This window comes from Oxyura jamaicensis, chromosome 9 (assembly GCF_011077185.1).
Source record: "Oxyura jamaicensis isolate SHBP4307 breed ruddy duck chromosome 9, BPBGC_Ojam_1.0, whole genome shotgun sequence".
NCBI classification, from domain to species: domain Eukaryota; kingdom Metazoa; phylum Chordata; class Aves; order Anseriformes; family Anatidae; genus Oxyura; species Oxyura jamaicensis.
In genome coordinates, this window is record NC_048901.1 from 18,487,046 (window position 1) to 18,504,410 (window position 17,365).

Below are 17,365 nucleotides of genomic sequence, written 5' to 3' on the forward strand. Positions count from 1 at the left end.
GATTCTGCAGAATGCACTGATGGGCACTTGCCTTATTACAACATTGGGTGAGAAATGCCGGTTTATGCTGAAATCACTAATGTAAGTCAGGTTAACACAAAAATGCAAGTAAAGCTTCATTGCAGCATTCAAACAGGCAATATAATTAAAATAACACAATTAAAGTGCATTTTATATACAAAATACATACTCCAGAATTTAAATGCTTAAAAAAGTTGCTCACCTTTCAAACTCTCTTGTTTTGGTGCATTCTTGGGCTCCTTTACTAATCACTATTAAAAAGTCTTGCGTTAAGACAAATGGCACACGCTCTCTTTTATAACCAAATTTTTTCTTCTTATGGTCAAGGAAGTGGCCAAAGTCAATGTGAAACAGCTTGGAAAGAAAAAATTATTTAAGGATTAGTAATCCTTGTTTAAAGGATGTTATTGTAAAAATTAATTACTTAAAGTTTGGATGGATTTTTTTTTTAAACAAACTCATATCAAATTGAGATTATATTATGCTATGTTCCTGCAAAAAACATCTTACTTGTCCATCATCTTTCACCATGATGTTACTGTTGTGGCGATCACCAATGCCCAGTATAAAGGTAGCAACACAGTAGCCAGCACAAGAACGTGTAAACAAGTCAATAGCTGCATCATACCTATTGAAAACAAACAAAGGAGACATTTTCCTACAGATATTCTAGTAACACAAAATTGCAGGAACTTTTTTTTTTTTTAATGGAAGAACCAACTTTACTACCCTTGCTCAATGAAGTGGAGTTCCTAGACTTTAGCAAAGTAAGGAAGGAATTCAGCATACTCTGAAAACAGAAGTACTTACAGTTAAGATCATGGAACAGTAAGCCAGCTAGTAGGACTGTCTTTCTTCTAAAGACAGGCAGTAACTTTCATTTTGATGACCTACTGTTAGAATACGGGTAAGCCCTATCTTCATAATTCTACCTTCAACTTATGCTTTACTGTTGAGAAGTCACACAAACAATGAGGGCAGGGAAAAATACCGATGGATGTAATTTCCCACTTGATAAATTTTAGTTCTCTTGAAGCTTCAAATCAAAAAGAGCAAGTGAACACAAAAAAACAAGCATCAAGAAATCTCACATTTCTCCTTTGTTCTTGTCCTTGAGCCACTGATGCAATGTATGGCTGTTGAACTGCAATGCTCCCTTTAAGCCTCCTTTACACTGGATCTGCATAATTGTATGAGAACTTCTCACTACCTCAATGAGTCCCACGCAGTCACCAATAGACAAGCAACCATAAGGCAACATCCTGTAAGAGAAAGTTGTTTTTATAAAACACATTTTAAGATAGCAAGCAACAGGTACTGTTTAATAATCCTTACTAGCTAAATTTCACATTACTGACTTTAGAATATGAAAATCTATTTTTAATGTTTTACAGGTGTATTATCATTAGCTCCATGGAAAAAATGTACCAGGTACAGTCTTGTAACATGCCAGCCATTGTATTCACCATTTCTGTTCTTTAGTTTTGTATCAAGGCAAAAGGCTAAGGAAAAACTGTATAGACACATTTTTGGAGACTTTGGGGAATCCACTGGAAAAACTTTTTAAAGAAACATTCAGTGTGATTCAACAGCATCTATTTGACTATATTCAAAATGAAATATTAGAGACAGAATCTAAATACTCAGAGAATGAATGTTAGTATTTAATGGATTACTACAAACAAGCAGCAGGTAACTGAATTAGCAGCATGGAACCTTCAAGATGATTTTCTGAATAGTGCCTGAACATAGTACAAAATTGTAACTGGAATCAACAGTCAGGAACATTACTATTTATCCAGACATTAATGGACTAACTGTACCCAGAAACACAGCTATTTACTCCTGCACTCTTTAAATATCATAATTTGTTGCTTAAGAATGACCTCTAATGCTTACCGAAGATCAAGACCCTGATTTTGCCAGATGTTTTCCATAATTCTAATTATCTGTAGTGTCAGCATGTCCTGACGTAAGTCTGGAATAGTCAAATACAAAAGAGATTGCACGTTTCATAACATGGAACACTGTTACACTTTACCACCTAGAAGTATTTCTAATGGAAATGAGGTTTGTATAGTTTAATGTAGGTTTTGTTCTCCCAGAAGAGAGGAGAAGATTTTACATAGCTTGAGAATGAATATAAACTTGTGGTGATTTAAAAGCCATTTAAACATATATATTAAAACCAACGGAATTGTCATGTCAATCTGATAAACATTACACATCTGGAATGAAGTCTTGAGAACATTTTCATGTAAGAAAACAAAGTATTAAATAGTGTCATGTTCCACCCCAACAGACTGAACATTTAGGAACACAGACACTTTGCACATGCCTTTGAGACAAATATTTATTTGTGCATGCTCAGTTTTTCTGGAAAAGAAAATTTCTTTGGTCATTTTTTTTTTTCCTTTTTTAATGCATTTTTTTTAAGCTTAAAAAAATACTACAGTATGCCAGGAAAATAAACAGATGCGTAGGTTTTGTATTACACTTATTTTTCCTTACCATCTCCATTTTTAAAGATTATCTCATTGTTCTGAAATAACAATTCAGACATAATATCTGGGTTTTCCCAGTTCAACCATAGGGGCCTTTTTGCAGATGACATTATCCTGCACTCCTCAAGCCTATAAAGAGATAAGGTTCATATGAAATAAACATATTCATAACATGTTTCTAAAATACTACGTTCTCTGTTTTCTTCAAAATAGTATCAAATAAGATCTTCATGGGTACCTGACAATCAACCACTACTTCCAACTTGAAATTTAAATTACTAACTTCAATGCTAATCATTTGATAAGCACAAAAGAAGAACAAGCTATGTCATACATTTTCCTTCGGTAGTGTGCATTCTTCACAAATGGATTCAGTACCGCAGTTCCTGCCACCTTATAGGAACAGCTAACTGTCACGTTGTTCTCTAATTTGTTAAATCATTACATTGAAATTACTTCACTCTGCTACATATTCTATTCAGCTAACACTGATAATACTAGCATTTAGTATAAGTTAACATTACTAGGAATTTACTTAAGTATCTGGACAAATTTTAAAATTGAAGACAATACCGAAGATTTCCCAGTTGATGAGCAGGATTAAGAGGAGAGATAAAGCCTTGCAAAGCATCCATAAAATCTGGCCGTCTCATTTGTTCAACAAGAAACTTCATCTGCACCTGATAAATAATCACATTCAGGTTTTGAGAACACTGACTACATATAAATGAAAATAAGTATTAGGTTTCAGCTTTTGTTTAAAGGATGGTTTTGCACAGTTCCAACATCAGTAACTCCACTTAGCCACACATTACGCAAATGGAAGCTCTTAGCTTTGGTTCTATTGCTTTAAAAGCTAGACAATGGCAACGAACATAGAAATGGCAACTAAACATAGAAAACACTACAGCTTCCAAGTAACATGCTATCTACCAAAGTAGGAGCATAGATACATTGCAAGTTAATCAAATAAAACAGGTCTAGTAATTCCTATGGCTAAAAGCAACAGTTTTGGTATGTGGACAGCTTATAATACCTTCTGGGTCTCATCTTTCTTTTCCTGCTTGAGAATATCTGTGAGGTTAATCAGCTTCTCCATAGCCTCCACCTGCCTGCTCAGATGCTTCAGGTACATTCCACATGCTCGACAATAGGACTCCAGAAGTAAACCAAATCTCTGACTTACAGTTTTATTGTGCATTTCAGACCTACACAAAGAGGAAGAACAGTTACAGCTTCAAGATAAGACCACTTAGAGGTGCTAATAACCCATAGCATCTTCCTCAAATTGGCTTATGGGTCCTTCTTCCCAAGAAAGTAATTAGTGCTGACTTCCCACAACTCATCTCATTTTGACTGGACCGATCAGAGTTTGGTATCCTTTACAACTAATTCAGCACAGAGTTTTCAGGCTTTCCCCTCTTCTCTCCACCCCCTTCCTTGTCGCTCCCTGTTCTTTTCTAACACCTTCCTTAATCAAAAATCCATGCTTCTCAGAAATGCTGTACTAAGCCTCAAGCTTTCAACTCATGTTCCAGATTTCTTGCTCAGACAAAGGCTCAACAATCACGTATGAACTGTAATTTTCGAAGACTTACGTGGTCAAACTGGGTGGGTCGCTTTAGGCCTAACTATTTTGTAAAGCATGAAGGTGTTACAGACTTCTAAAGAGAAGTCTGCAGAGATAGAGATTTTGGTTAGCAACATACTTTTCCATATATTTCTGGCTTAATTTCAGAAGTAGCTCTGCTTTGGCAAAATTTTCTGGACGACTGGGGAGGGTATCTGGCATACAACAAAGTTCAAATAGCAGAAACCTGTCCAAGTTGTAAACAGCTAACAACATGGGAAGTTTCAGCACTCTCTTTTAGGCTACCTGGTTTTAGAATAATCACCATTAGAGGACAAAAATAAAATTAATCATCTAATAAGTTTTTTAAACTGCAAGGGATGCATTTGATTACCAAACTATGCACTCAAACTCTTAAAATAAAACTCGCTTTGTTTAAATACAGTAGGTATCTCACCACCCCAATCATGATGTTAAGCTTACTTTAAATGCCAAAAGAAGAAGTGTCCTATCCTTTGATTCGTCAGTGCTTTCTTGAGTAAAAATCTCACAAGCTGATTATCTAAATACTGTTCATATTTCAGAACCTAGATAAAGGATAAAGAAAAAAAGCAAATATTATTTCGATTAATCTACATATAGATTAAGACACTTAGAGAAAACACAATGCAAGTTTTACATTAAATTTTGTAGATCTTGGTATTTTAATACTTGCATGTGTTAGCATTTGAACAATATCTGTTAACAGCACATGGACTGCTTATATTTCAGAAATTTACCATTTGAGGCTTCCTTTACTGTTATCAAATATTTTTCTTCAACTTGCTTCAAATTTTAAAAAGATGCTTCTGTTCATACTTTCCCATATGCAAGACAGCTGAAATAGTTGCCTGTTCCAGCTGGTAGAACAGTTCTGTATCTGTTAAATTTTGGCATTTAATATGGAAACAGATACCAAAGCACTACAGAAAGTGAACTACGTTTTATCTTAAAGAGCTCCTCCTGCTAATATAATCTGCAGTACAGATACTGCTGATGACCTCACAGTGTCTCAACTTCTGTTGTACTTTAAACCTCTGTAATTATCAAATATACATAAGGCATCAAGTATACCAAAGTATGTTATATACCTGTACTAGCTGGATTAAGTACTGCGACAGTTTGTCATCTGTTAAGTACTTCTCTAGACACCGAACTGCAAAAGCTCGCACCATTGGATCTGGATAATTACAATCCAAGAGCTCCATTGCTTGCTCTGGCTTGATTGGAGGCCAGTCTTTTACCAAACAGTACATCTGTGAACAAAAAGTCCAAGGACGTTACACATGATTAGGAAAAAGTTATAATACACACTCAGCAGAAGGTATCATCAGACACAAACCGCTTCTGAACAGTCACCTCTAAATAAACAATTTGGTATTAGCTGCCAGCTGATGTTGGTTTATCCACTATAAAAAGAATAAAAACAAAACCTCATATTTAACTAATTGACATAACAAAGATTGAAATAACGCCATCAGAAGAAAAAAAAATAGGACTCAGACTGAGCTAAAGAATGAGAACTGAGGACCTTTTCTGGACCAGGCAAATGGATCACGTAAAACAAATACAGACTGATCAGCCAGTACAATGGTAATTTGAACCATCTAAGTTTTCATTCAACATATCATACACACAGCTTCTGGAAGTTTTCTTGTAAAATAAGATTTTCAAACTTCATCAAAACTTAAAACTTCTTCAAATGTTTTTTGTTACCTGAGCTACTTCATCTCTGGAATTCCATTTAACAGACAAAAGTAATTTGGGCAGAATTTCTGGTGTATTTACACAATAGTGCCTGCAAAAGATAAAAAAAAAAAAAGGTTGTTTGTACAGAGCATCATTTTGTTTTGATAACTGTCTACCGCATCCCTGCAGTCCTATATCTTTTTCTCCCTTTGTCAGCAGGATCCAACTGATATCATAAATCGTTGTCTGGATCCATGTATGAATGCAAGACTACAGTAATAGGGAAAACAAATTAATTCAACGGCTTAGTTCATAAGCCTTTTCTAAAACACAACCTAAGCAATATAGAATAAAGAAAAGAGACCAAAGCCCAAAACAATCAAAATCAAGTAAATGAAGTTTGACTGTGACGATAAATGATTTTCTGTTTTGTGCGTGTTTTTTGTTTCTCCCCTCCCAATACCTGTGGCTCCAAAGGAAGTCCTTCTCTTGCTCAGTGATTTCAGACAAAGGATCCCGCGTACATATGGCTCGCAGTTGCTCCTTGTCACTTTCTCTTAATTCATTATCTCTAGCTATTCTGTTACTCTGTAGAGAGAAAGTGGTTCATTAACCCTCCACAGGTTTCCTTCTGTTGTCATGCATCATACACAAAGAAAGTATTTTAACAACATAGGAACATTTGTACACATGCCATACTACCTTGCTGTTTCCTTCTATTAAAAGTGAGGACTTACAATTAAAAAAGAGAGAAATTAAAGACTGCTTTTAGTTGCTACTGGGACAAGAAGTACATTTCACAAAATCAGCTGTGTGGAGGAATAGCTGCAGTTGGCATCTGATGAGCAACAGACTCTAGTGTGGTACAAAATGAAACAGGTCATTTCTGTCTCCAGTTTTGACATCGCTGAGAACTGCTGAAAAGGTTGAAAAAGAATCAGAGCTGAAAAAGCAGAGTATGGGTGTTGAATAATAGAATCATTCAGGTTGGAAAAAACCTTGAAGATCATCTAGTCCAACCTTTAACCTAGCAATGCCAAGTCCACCACTGAACCATGCCCCTAAGGTCTACATCTACAAGTTGTTGTTTTTTTAAGACCTCCAGGGATGGTGGCTCAACTCCTTCCCTGGGCAGCCTGTTCCAATACTTCACAATACTTTCAGTGAATATTTTTTTTCCCTAATGTCCAACCTAAAGCCTCCCCTGGCACAACTTAAGGCCATTTCCACTTGTCTTATCATATGGTGTTTCAGAGAAGAGACCAACCCCACCTCACCATAGGCTCCTGTAAGGCAATTGTAGAGTGCAATAAGTTCTCCCCTGAGCTTCCTTTTCCCCAGGCTAAGTAACTCCAGCTCCCTCACCCGCTTCTCATAAGACTTGGCCTCTAAACCCTTCGTCAGCTTCATTGCCCTTGTTTGGGCAATGTAATAAACAAGTGTAATAATGTAATAAGCAAGTTTGACAATTAGGAAGATGCTATCCCAAAAGCTCTACTCAGGAACAGTGTTTTTAAAGCAAGCTCATGTTTTGATGTCTGTACAATACTGACTTCTACAAAAGAAAACGAGCATTAACCCTCTTCAAAGTTCAAAATGCTTAAACTGTATAACTTCAAGAAGTGAGAAAAAATACCACAGTATTTGATCTCTTGTTCTGCTCTCCCTGTGTAACTTCTACTGAACACATTAAAAAAAAAAAATCAGTAGACAAGAACGAACCGGGCTTTATCCACCAGTTTTGCTGACTGTAATTTTCCACTGGTTGAACTAGAACTTTAAAACAGAAACATCTGCATGTCTTTTACAGAAAGTCTTTCCAATGCATCTAGCTTAAAAAACAAAAGGCAAAAAAGAACAAAAGGAAAAAAACACACCCAAAACAAAAACAAATAATAATAATAATAATAGAAAAACACAAACTGAAGAAAGGAACAATATGAAATTTCCAGGTAGGAGATCAGGCACCCTTTAAAAAGTGAAGTGGTAATATTTCTAAGAACACATGCAAATGTAGAACCAGTTGTTATATTATGCCACATGATACATACTAGCGGATTCCGAGTTCCCTACTTTATATTCACTTCTAATTACATAAATTACATGCTCCCATGATGGGCTCACTACTATCATATGTGATAAGAATAGTCCAGCTCCCAAGCTTCCATCTATCAATATTACTTCCCAGATTTTTTAGTACCTCTATCTCTTGTTAATGGAACAGTCTGAAGCACATGGACTAGATTTAAAACTGGGTGAATTCAGGACTACTCTTTGTGTTGGCATAGAAAGATTTCTGGAACACATTCTTAGATACTATGTTAACACACAATGCAAATAGCAAAGGCAGAGCCGTTCTGTAAGGAAGTTAATGGATAAATAACTCTACAATCACTCTACTCCTGATATAAAATCAAGTAGTTGATATTGATTGTATGTATTTATCTTGATTCTGAGTTATCCTAAATTGTAATTAAATGTCAAAAAAGTATAAAATGTACCTGCATAGTGGGTCAGAAAGATCATAGATTAGGTCAAGCCCAGAAGGAAAATGCATTTATCCTGTTGCAGTCAACACCAAAAACTTGAAATTCTCTGAATTGTGGGACAGTAAATGAGATTTAATATTTGAAAATTCTTTCATATGCAAGATAATCATGGATCTATAAATGATCCCTTATGCATTAATTTATTTAAATGCAGTGTAATGCATTTCAAGGTAAACAAATAGATGTAGTTACAATCTCTATATTATAACACATATAGAAATCAAACTTCAGTGACTGCTTTGCTGATTTTGACCATTTCAGGCATATAGCTCTTTCAGGTATGGCCAATGCTAGCAATCTAATATCTGATTTTAAATGTGTAATGCATTCTCTTTTATTTCCCTAAAAACATTTAATGTTAAAAATAGCCATAAATATGCACAGTACTTGAATATAAATAGTTTGGCCCAAAACCTGAAGTTATCACACATTAAAAGATACAGAACAAACAATACTAGGGATCACTAGTGGTGTTAAATATCACACAATGAGATTTAAAAAAGGATAAGGGGATTTTTTTTCAGACAAGAAGGAGGGCTGGAAAAAAAAAGCATCATGAATAAGGGTAAAGGAAAAGATGGAATAAAATACTGGAATATAATTTCTCTGTTTCCCTATCAACTTAGTCATTTATGCAAATAGGCTTTCTTCGTATTTAACCACTATGACCTGCTTTTACAGTCTTGTAAGGTTTATCACTAAAAAGGAAAGGCAGCAGTTTGAGACATTATTCTACCTCAAATATTTTTTAATTCTAAAATGCAAGTTGATCATTACTTTGTCACTGGCTTAATCTCCTCACCCTTTTCAGTTTTTGCCTACATAAAAAAACTAAACAATGAGTTCAACATATCAAAGCCTGGGTAACAGGCTGTGTAACAGCAAAGGAATGTCATTTAACAAGATGCCAGCTGTCCTTAAAAACTTACTGAGAGCCCCACAGCACCTCTCAGTCACAATATGTACTATAAGCAGATAATACCAGTCTACAGTGGACTTGCCATAGAGTATCAAGAGAAATCCAATACCTACAACTCTTTGTTCAGCATGTTTTGAGAGGGGCCTGTTGTAAATATCACCAGAATTCCCAAACTGGAGGTTTACACAATTTACACCTACACAATTTTTAGTACAGTGGAACTTTTCACGCAAACCACAAAGCTGTCTTGGGGAACTCTCCAGTCTCTAAACCAGCCTCCGTAAGAAAATGCAAACATAGCAACTAATTCCACAGCCTTGTCTTTAGCCTCATAGAAGAGGGGACTAAAGGACTAGTCTCGTGTACTAAGTATGCCAATCAATTCCTTTAAAGTTCATGGTACTTATGGTCATAACAAACCCATTAAACAAGCAATGAAAAGTTATAAGCACCTTTACACTGCACAAAAAAAGCCTCTCTATAAACATAAAATTGCAATGAAGAAAAACAGTACCAATGAAGGAGAATTACATCTTTTGGAAAGCAGTTTAGACATTTGAATCCCTAATTTAAATATGTCAAAAAGGTCCTAACAATCTGCACAGTAAGACAGTTTCTCTTTCAGGCATGGATCAGTTATGAATTAAGACAGTTTATTGGCAATAGAAAGGAAGGAGATTATATTACTCTGTGCTAAAAATAAAACAAAAAGTTGATTTTTGTCTTACAATAAAGGAATCCTTCTTCCTGTATCCTGATTTATCACTAGCATACTCAGAAAAAAAGAAAAAAAAGTAAGTACATTCATATTTTAGTGGCTATTCTTGGAAGGTAAGTTTGTCTTACCAGCCCCGCATAGCTGTAGTTGAACCCCAGTTCACGTGAGATAGTCCAATTGGCATGTTCTTCAATCACTGTCATATCTGGAAACTTAACAGGATTGCTAAACCAATCGAATTCCAGCTCTAAACATGGAGTTTCCTATGTAAAGGGAATTTAAATTATTTTTTTCAGTCCAATGATGCTAATTAGAATAGAGCGTATTTTGAATATGTACTCCCGAGAAAGAAGTTCACATGCAAATACCTACCTTATTAGGATTCGATCCAGTAACACCAATAGGATTCAACAAATCTTCCAGTCCATGAGGTACTGCCCAAAGATTCAAAGCCATTTTCCCAGATACAAGAGTGTCTGTGTAATCAAACATGTTTATATTTCCCCAAGCCAATGGGCAGTGCTCCTGAAAGAGATTAAAAGATGATCTTTCAGTTTCACCTTCTAATTACTGCACAGTAGTATATTTTTAAAAAGAAACAGTAGATTAAAAAATTAAAAAAATAAGAATATGGATTCATCATAGCTTAAAATTCTATCTTTGTAGGTCCCTTCCAAATGAACTATTCTGATTTCTAATGTCTATCTGCACAGTAGAAAGATTATCAAAACCAAGCAATTCTGGTTTTCATAAAAATAAACAGCAGCTGTTTTCCCTACACTTAAACTCTAGCTAGTAACAAACCAGTGGGTCTAATCAGAGAGTTAAAGTTATGTTAACAATGAAAGGTATGCTCCAAACAGACTCTTCTGCTAATTTTTCAAGCAGTTGAAGACACGGACGGAAAAATCAGAAAATGGACTCAGGAGAACAGTAACGTACATAATCTTGCTATTAATGCCATCTCACTTGGTCAATTTAAGCTAGCAATGAGAGCAAATAATTAGAGAAGTATCATTATATCATAAATACATGATAAATCATGTACCAAACAGACCACTTAATCTACTGGAATTTATTGTTGTGAAACTACTGAACTCCGTTTCTGACATCAAACCTTTGATCGTGCATCATGAGAAATAACATTTTTATCCAAGAACAAGTTGTTACATTTCCAGATTACCAGAAAACAGGTTAAGGAAATTGAACCATATTTTTCTTTCCTTGCACACAACTATGACACCTAACCTTTGTGCCAACATAATATAATGGCAATTATTTTGCAGAATGATATCCAAACACTTGCAATCACACGCTAACATTGTCCCCATGCCCAAGTAACTCACGATTTGTAAGCCTAGTTGTAGATACAACAACTACAAAGTACCTGTGACACTCACACAAATGCAGAATTTAAAGATGTTAGTGTCTACATTTAGGTGCCATATTTAGATTCCTAAAAAATGGTTTGGGATCTTTCCTCAAGTACTAAAGCAGTGCAAATTTTAAAATAAACCCTGAATCTAGATGTACTGTCCTTCTTTAACTAGTAGCAAGTAATTTATGGGTCTAGAAACTTAAAGGCACTTACACCTCAAAAGACTAACACTGATCTTTTTGACAGGCAATATAGTACAGATATGATTTACACTTTTGAATGGTTAAGCTTTTTCAGTTGTGTTTGATTTCAAATGACAAAAAGTGTTAGTCTGAATAAATTAAAAGAAAAGAAAAGAATATATTTGAATCAGATTCAAATCAAACATTTCACTAAGACTCATTACCAGGACAGTGCTTACGAAGTATCTTCCCAAAATTGATTTGAGTAACTTTTGTTTGAAAGTTTATTAAAGCTATGAAGTATTTTACCTCTTTAGCACCCTTTCGGCCTTTAACAGAACAGATAGAAAGGCAGAGCCGAGCAGCACGTGGAAGATCGGGAATGTACATGTCATACAGCAACCACTCGTTCCATCTGAAACATTTACAAAGCAGAATAAAACCCAGTTAAAAGAAGCCACAAAGAGAGCTGTATGCAAACAACAGTTGTACTAAAAAGAGCATTATATCCTTATCTAAACTGTGCATATATGTAAAGAATTTCACTTTCTTACTGTAGAGCGGTCCTCCTACATGCATTTGACCACACTGACTGCCTTTGGGAATTGAAGCTTCCCTGATAAGCATTCTACCATCACCACTGTTTAAAAAATCACGCTAGGTTCAATTCCTGCAAACTGAGTAGCAGGTTCATTCATCTATTTCTTGAATATCCAGAAGCTGCGACTATCAGTGTAGGTTTAACCAAAAGACAATGACTTTGCAAGTGTGCTACCAACATAAGGGTTTGCTTGTGAAATTTTTCACTTCAGCATTCAACTAAATTAGAACCGTTAGAAAGAAAAAAGATAATTGCAAGATGCAATATTCCTAATTTCATGCCATATTTTTCACATACACTAAACACTGTACAGACTAACAATTCTATTATATCAAATGTAATGTATTAGCAAAAATTAGAAGTTGATTGGAGAAAAGTGTTTTACAGCTGCCATTTAGGGAGCTAAGCAAAGAAAAAGTATCTTGCAATTTTTTTTCCTCAGTTTGAGGAGAATCATTAAATATATGAACGGTAAACTTCAAGTATTAGTGTTCTACAAGACATTTCTGGTTCCAGTTCCTTTGCTAAAAGTCTGAAACTTAATTTACACTAAAACATGAAACACTAGGGACCAGTCGTTAGGTACAACCAAACCAGAGATTCCTCAGCAATGGTGATAGAAAATAAGAACACTTCCACAGCTGCCTAAAGAAAGGAAAACCGAAATTGCTGGCAGCAACTGGACACTTTCCAAATGATTGCTTAACTCTTCTAACTCTATTAGCAGCATTGCTGCTAAAATGTAAGTAAATGAAACAGGAAGCAATTAACAATTAAAATGCAAGGAACTGCAAAATCACAGCAGACTGAAACGTTACCTCTTTAAGTGACAGTATTCCAGCTACAAATGTCTCATTTCATTTTGAAAATAAAGGTTTCCTCAAATCCTTCTTTACAGAGTGACCAGTTTGCTATTCCATGAGCTTCTAGAGCATTAGCAAAGCGTGCTAAAGAAAATAAGTATTTCTTCCTGCAGTAATTCCTCAAGCACTCCAGTCTTGTGCATAGCCACTGTTTCTCATATTCCATTACCTTAAAAATCTCACCACTATTACTAGTTCAAGTAGTATGAATCGTAATAAATAAAAACAAGTGTATTCATTCTTCTCTGTTATGTTGCTCTAGAATTAGACTGCTGAAACAACCGAGGTATTACTCAATTTACCATAGAAATAAGAGCACAGGTTAGTGCTAGAGAAATATACATTCTGTTTTCATGAACTTCTTTAACTAGAATTTCTCTCTCAACTGGCAGAAGTGTGCTTTTGAACTGCTGAATACAGTTATTTTCTTAAGTATTTTCTTGATTTTCCTCAGCTGGGACAAGCAACAGCTTCCAAGGACAGTATTAATTTTTCCATGTGTTTGTAGCTACTAGAAGCAGCTTTCACAAAGAAATAACTGCCCCAAGCCCTTCTCTCTGAGTAACTAAATTGGCAGATAAACTTTAATTCACAGAATCATGAAATATCCTGAGTTGGAAGGGACAGACAAGGATCATCGAGTCCAACTCCTGGCTCCACACAGGACCACCCAAAAATCAGACCATGTGTCTGAGAGTGTTGTCCAAACATTTCTTGAACTCCAGCAGCTCGGTGCCATGACCACCGCCCCGGGGAGCTTGTCCCAGTGCCTGACCACCCTCTGGGTGCAGAACCTTTCCTTAACCCCCAGCCTGACCCTCCCCTGTCCCAGCTCCATGCCGTTCCCTCAGGTACTATCCCCAGAGAGCAGAGCTCAGCGCCTGCCCCTCCGCTCCCCTCGTGAGGAAGCTGCAGGCCGCCATGAGGCCTCCCCTCAGCCTGCTCTGCTCTGGGCTGAACAAACCCAGGGACCTCAGCTGCTTCTCATACATCTATTCAATTTTCTTAGTTTGTTAATTTCATATAACATAGATGTGTGTGATGATATCCATGTTTTCAAATCACACCTTTCACCGCCTTTCCTAAGAGGTTTTCCCTCTAAAAGAGCTACACTTGAACTGATGGTTTAACTATGTGGGGGATAACTAGGAGGGAGAAGCTATTTTTCAGTAACTGCATATATTATTAGGTGTTATAATTAGAGAGCCTAATCATATTCATATAAAACATACCTTGAGACTTCCAAAGACAAAGTCAGAAAACGCAAGCCAACTTCTGAACACCTATTTTATATCTAATCCTACGAGATGATAAAATTGCACACCTCCTCCTTACTCAGAATTACAGGCAGAAATTTAACATCTTTTAAATACTAATTCTCAATATGTTTATGTATGCTCAAATAAAACTTTGTTTGGCACATTAATGGCACTTTCAAGTTCATGTGATTTATTTTTCCAGATAATATTCGTGGTAGGTCCTGAAAACAATCAGCCCAGAGCTGGCAGTCACTGCCACATTAGCAAACGATTCCCATCTCTCCCCTCTCAGTGCTTCTGCTTTAGTACACGCTATGCAACCTCACTGGAACAAATTTGTGGGTTACATTGCATCCCATTGCCTCATGCTGAAGTTGGAATCCGTACCTGCAACCGGAACACCAGCTATTGATAGACCATAAAAAAGAGAGTTCAGCTGCCCAGAGCTATGCTGATTTCACAGTACCAATGAGTAATTTTACTGGAGCTTCAGAGGCAATTGAGAATACGTATGTAAAACAGACCCGTTCAGTACAGCAATTGTACTATTATACGTAACATTATAAGACAAAATACCTGTGTTTGAATGAATTCAATGCTATTTATATATACGTAAAAATGTTCTTCAGGTAAGGGATTGCCAGCAAGTAGCTCTACCTGAACAATGTTAAGCAGAGCCTTTACTTCTTCAGTACTATCATTTATGATGCCCTGGAAGTCAGGTTCTCTATAGTTGTTTTAGTACCTAGCTTACCTGGGATTAGAGCAAGGTACCCTCTGAGTATTCACATTGTCACACAAAGGTTCCCCTCCATGGTAGATACCTGTTCGAACATATATCTGAAAATAATGTTAATATTAGTAAAATCTTCCAAAGGTTACTATAAACAAAATTTTTATTCCTATCAACATATGATTACAACATACTATCCTTTCATTTCTATCAGGCTAAAAAACACCAAAAAAACCCAGCCCCCTAAAAAACAGCATCATCACCCCTCAACCCAAATTTTTTTCATGCTCCGCAAGGTGTGAAGTATAGTATATATGCACAACCTTCTAAGAAAAAAAACAGGTTTGGGTATTTTTCCTTACTGTTTTTGCTAAGCTACTCTTAAAAATACAGTAATAAACCTGAAAGGAACTTCTCCCCATACCTCCCTTTCTAAAAAAAGATAACAGCTCTTACCAAATATATTCCCAATTACTGCAAGAAATCCTTAAATGTACTCATTGTTTAGAATGTGGAAGATAACATGGGTTTTGTTTTTCTATCCATTACATACTCAGCTGAAGTGAACTACACAAACTCAGTTCTGCTCCTATCAGGAAGGATATTTAGCTGAATACTACAACTCATGCATTTTTCAGTAGTATACAGAAGTTTGTAGATGTTAGAACATAGCTATATTTTTCAGAATTGAATGCTTAAATTTAAATGGCACAAGGATATAATTTTCTAACATGTTACATAACAACTGTTTCCCAGTTGTAAACATGGAACAAAAAATTTAGGAGGGAAGCCATGAGCTGTTGAAAACCACATGTGATTCCATAACAACATTTTCCTTACTTTGTCAATGTCTCTAATGTTCACATTTACATAGGTTGCACAGAGGATTCTTATTCTGAGAGCACTATTTATAGTCCACAGGGATTTAGCTGTAGCTTCTCCATTCATGTAGGGTGTAGCTGTAGAGATACGCCTGGAATAAGATGGCATTGTAAAGGTATCCAGTGGCAGCTGGGTATATAAGCTTTCTTTAGCCATCAGCATCAGGTTGGGCATGCGACCAAGCATTATACAACTTCTTATGTACTGCAAGAAAACAAAACCAAAATTCAGTATGTTTTCTAAGCGTATGCTCCTGGTAATCAATGTGTAAAGGACTCCTAGTCACAGGTAGAGAGCACAGGACAAAGGGTGGGGATGTTCATTTTTGGTTCTGTTGTACTTATCACCTTCGGCTCAGTACTGATCCTGACAGACTCAAGCTTTAAGCCTGTGTGGTGTCCACTCAGGACTCACTGCTGAGAGCATTTAGTCTGGCAACAGTACTACAAAATGCAATGTGTTAAGACGAGTCCAGCTCTGGACTGTAATTAGTAAGCTCTCCTGTGGCACAGTAAAGGCATACCAGATACTTTTGAAGAAACCACACTAGATCAAATAGGTCTAGCGTTTGATCTCCTGACTGCACAAAATTATTCACGTATGCTTGCCCTTGTTCCTCAGCTCCCGTAGTATAAAGTTTCTTTTCCCATTATTCAGGATCCCCCGTCCCCCTTTTCTCCTCCATTGCTCTGGAGAGCAGATTTTCAACCATTTTAGATGAAGGAATGGAAGCTGTTTATTACAATACATTTTTCAAAGAGGAAGCAACTGCAGTCAGGAAAGCTACAGAGTAACATTGTCGTCTACTCTAGAGAGGGCTGCTGGGATGCTCTTCTGTCAGCAGTTCTGTCACACAGCACTAACAAAACCAAGGCACTGAAGGACGGACAGCCACAAGGAAGATTTAACAATGATTAATGCAGTGCTGGCAGTTCACCACGCCCCTTTCATAAGATCAAAAAGTTTACTGATGTAATTAACAGTAAACCAAGAAAGTTTGCTTATTTTTTCTTCCAACCTCTAAAGGAGGAAGGGAGAAGATCCACAGCTGCAATGGTTGCTTTGTAATTCAACATCTGATCAAATTTCCTTTTGCATTACATCAACCCCCTTCAAACATAACTCATCTCTTGCCATCAGAAACATGGGATATTTCTGAAATCACCTGCCACTGATTTTATCACTAATGTTAGAGGTAAACTCCTACTTCCTTTAAAGAAGAAAAAATAAATGAGTGATCTAAATCCTAACTTAAATTACCTTTCCCTGACACATTCGAAATATACACAGCAACAAATATGCACACAAGTCAAATGCACATGCATTAGCCAATTAGTTTAAACACACATACACTTTACTTTCTATGTTTTTGACTAATTTAATAAAAAAGCAAGCCAGTCATAAAACCAATCACTTTTCTCCCTCACAAATTTGGATTATTTCAATGTCCTTCAAAAT

At 36.2% G+C, this 17,365-nt stretch overlaps 1 protein-coding gene across 2 annotated transcripts in view; it reads right to left on the reverse strand.

The window, feature by feature from the left end:
- Positions 1 to 17,365, reverse strand: part of PIK3CA (phosphatidylinositol-4,5-bisphosphate 3-kinase catalytic subunit alpha) — a 42,473-nt gene that overhangs the window by 7,348 nt on the left and 17,760 nt on the right. For both annotated transcript variants that reach the window (XM_035334062.1, XM_035334063.1), the window contains exons 5-20: positions 15,866 to 16,111; positions 15,047 to 15,132; positions 11,879 to 11,984; positions 10,382 to 10,534; positions 10,138 to 10,272; positions 6,287 to 6,411; positions 5,851 to 5,932; positions 5,226 to 5,390; positions 4,579 to 4,682; positions 3,562 to 3,733; positions 3,099 to 3,205; positions 2,533 to 2,654; positions 1,921 to 1,999; positions 1,113 to 1,283; positions 532 to 649; positions 224 to 375 (exon numbers count right to left, since the gene is read on the reverse strand). In XM_035334062.1, the coding sequence (XP_035189953.1) occupies positions 224 to 375; positions 532 to 649; positions 1,113 to 1,283; positions 1,921 to 1,999; positions 2,533 to 2,654; positions 3,099 to 3,205; positions 3,562 to 3,733; positions 4,579 to 4,682; positions 5,226 to 5,390; positions 5,851 to 5,932; positions 6,287 to 6,411; positions 10,138 to 10,272; positions 10,382 to 10,534; positions 11,879 to 11,984; positions 15,047 to 15,132; positions 15,866 to 16,111 (2,123 nt within the window). The remainder of the gene's footprint in view (positions 1 to 223; positions 376 to 531; positions 650 to 1,112; positions 1,284 to 1,920; positions 2,000 to 2,532; positions 2,655 to 3,098; positions 3,206 to 3,561; positions 3,734 to 4,578; positions 4,683 to 5,225; positions 5,391 to 5,850; positions 5,933 to 6,286; positions 6,412 to 10,137; positions 10,273 to 10,381; positions 10,535 to 11,878; positions 11,985 to 15,046; positions 15,133 to 15,865; positions 16,112 to 17,365) is intronic.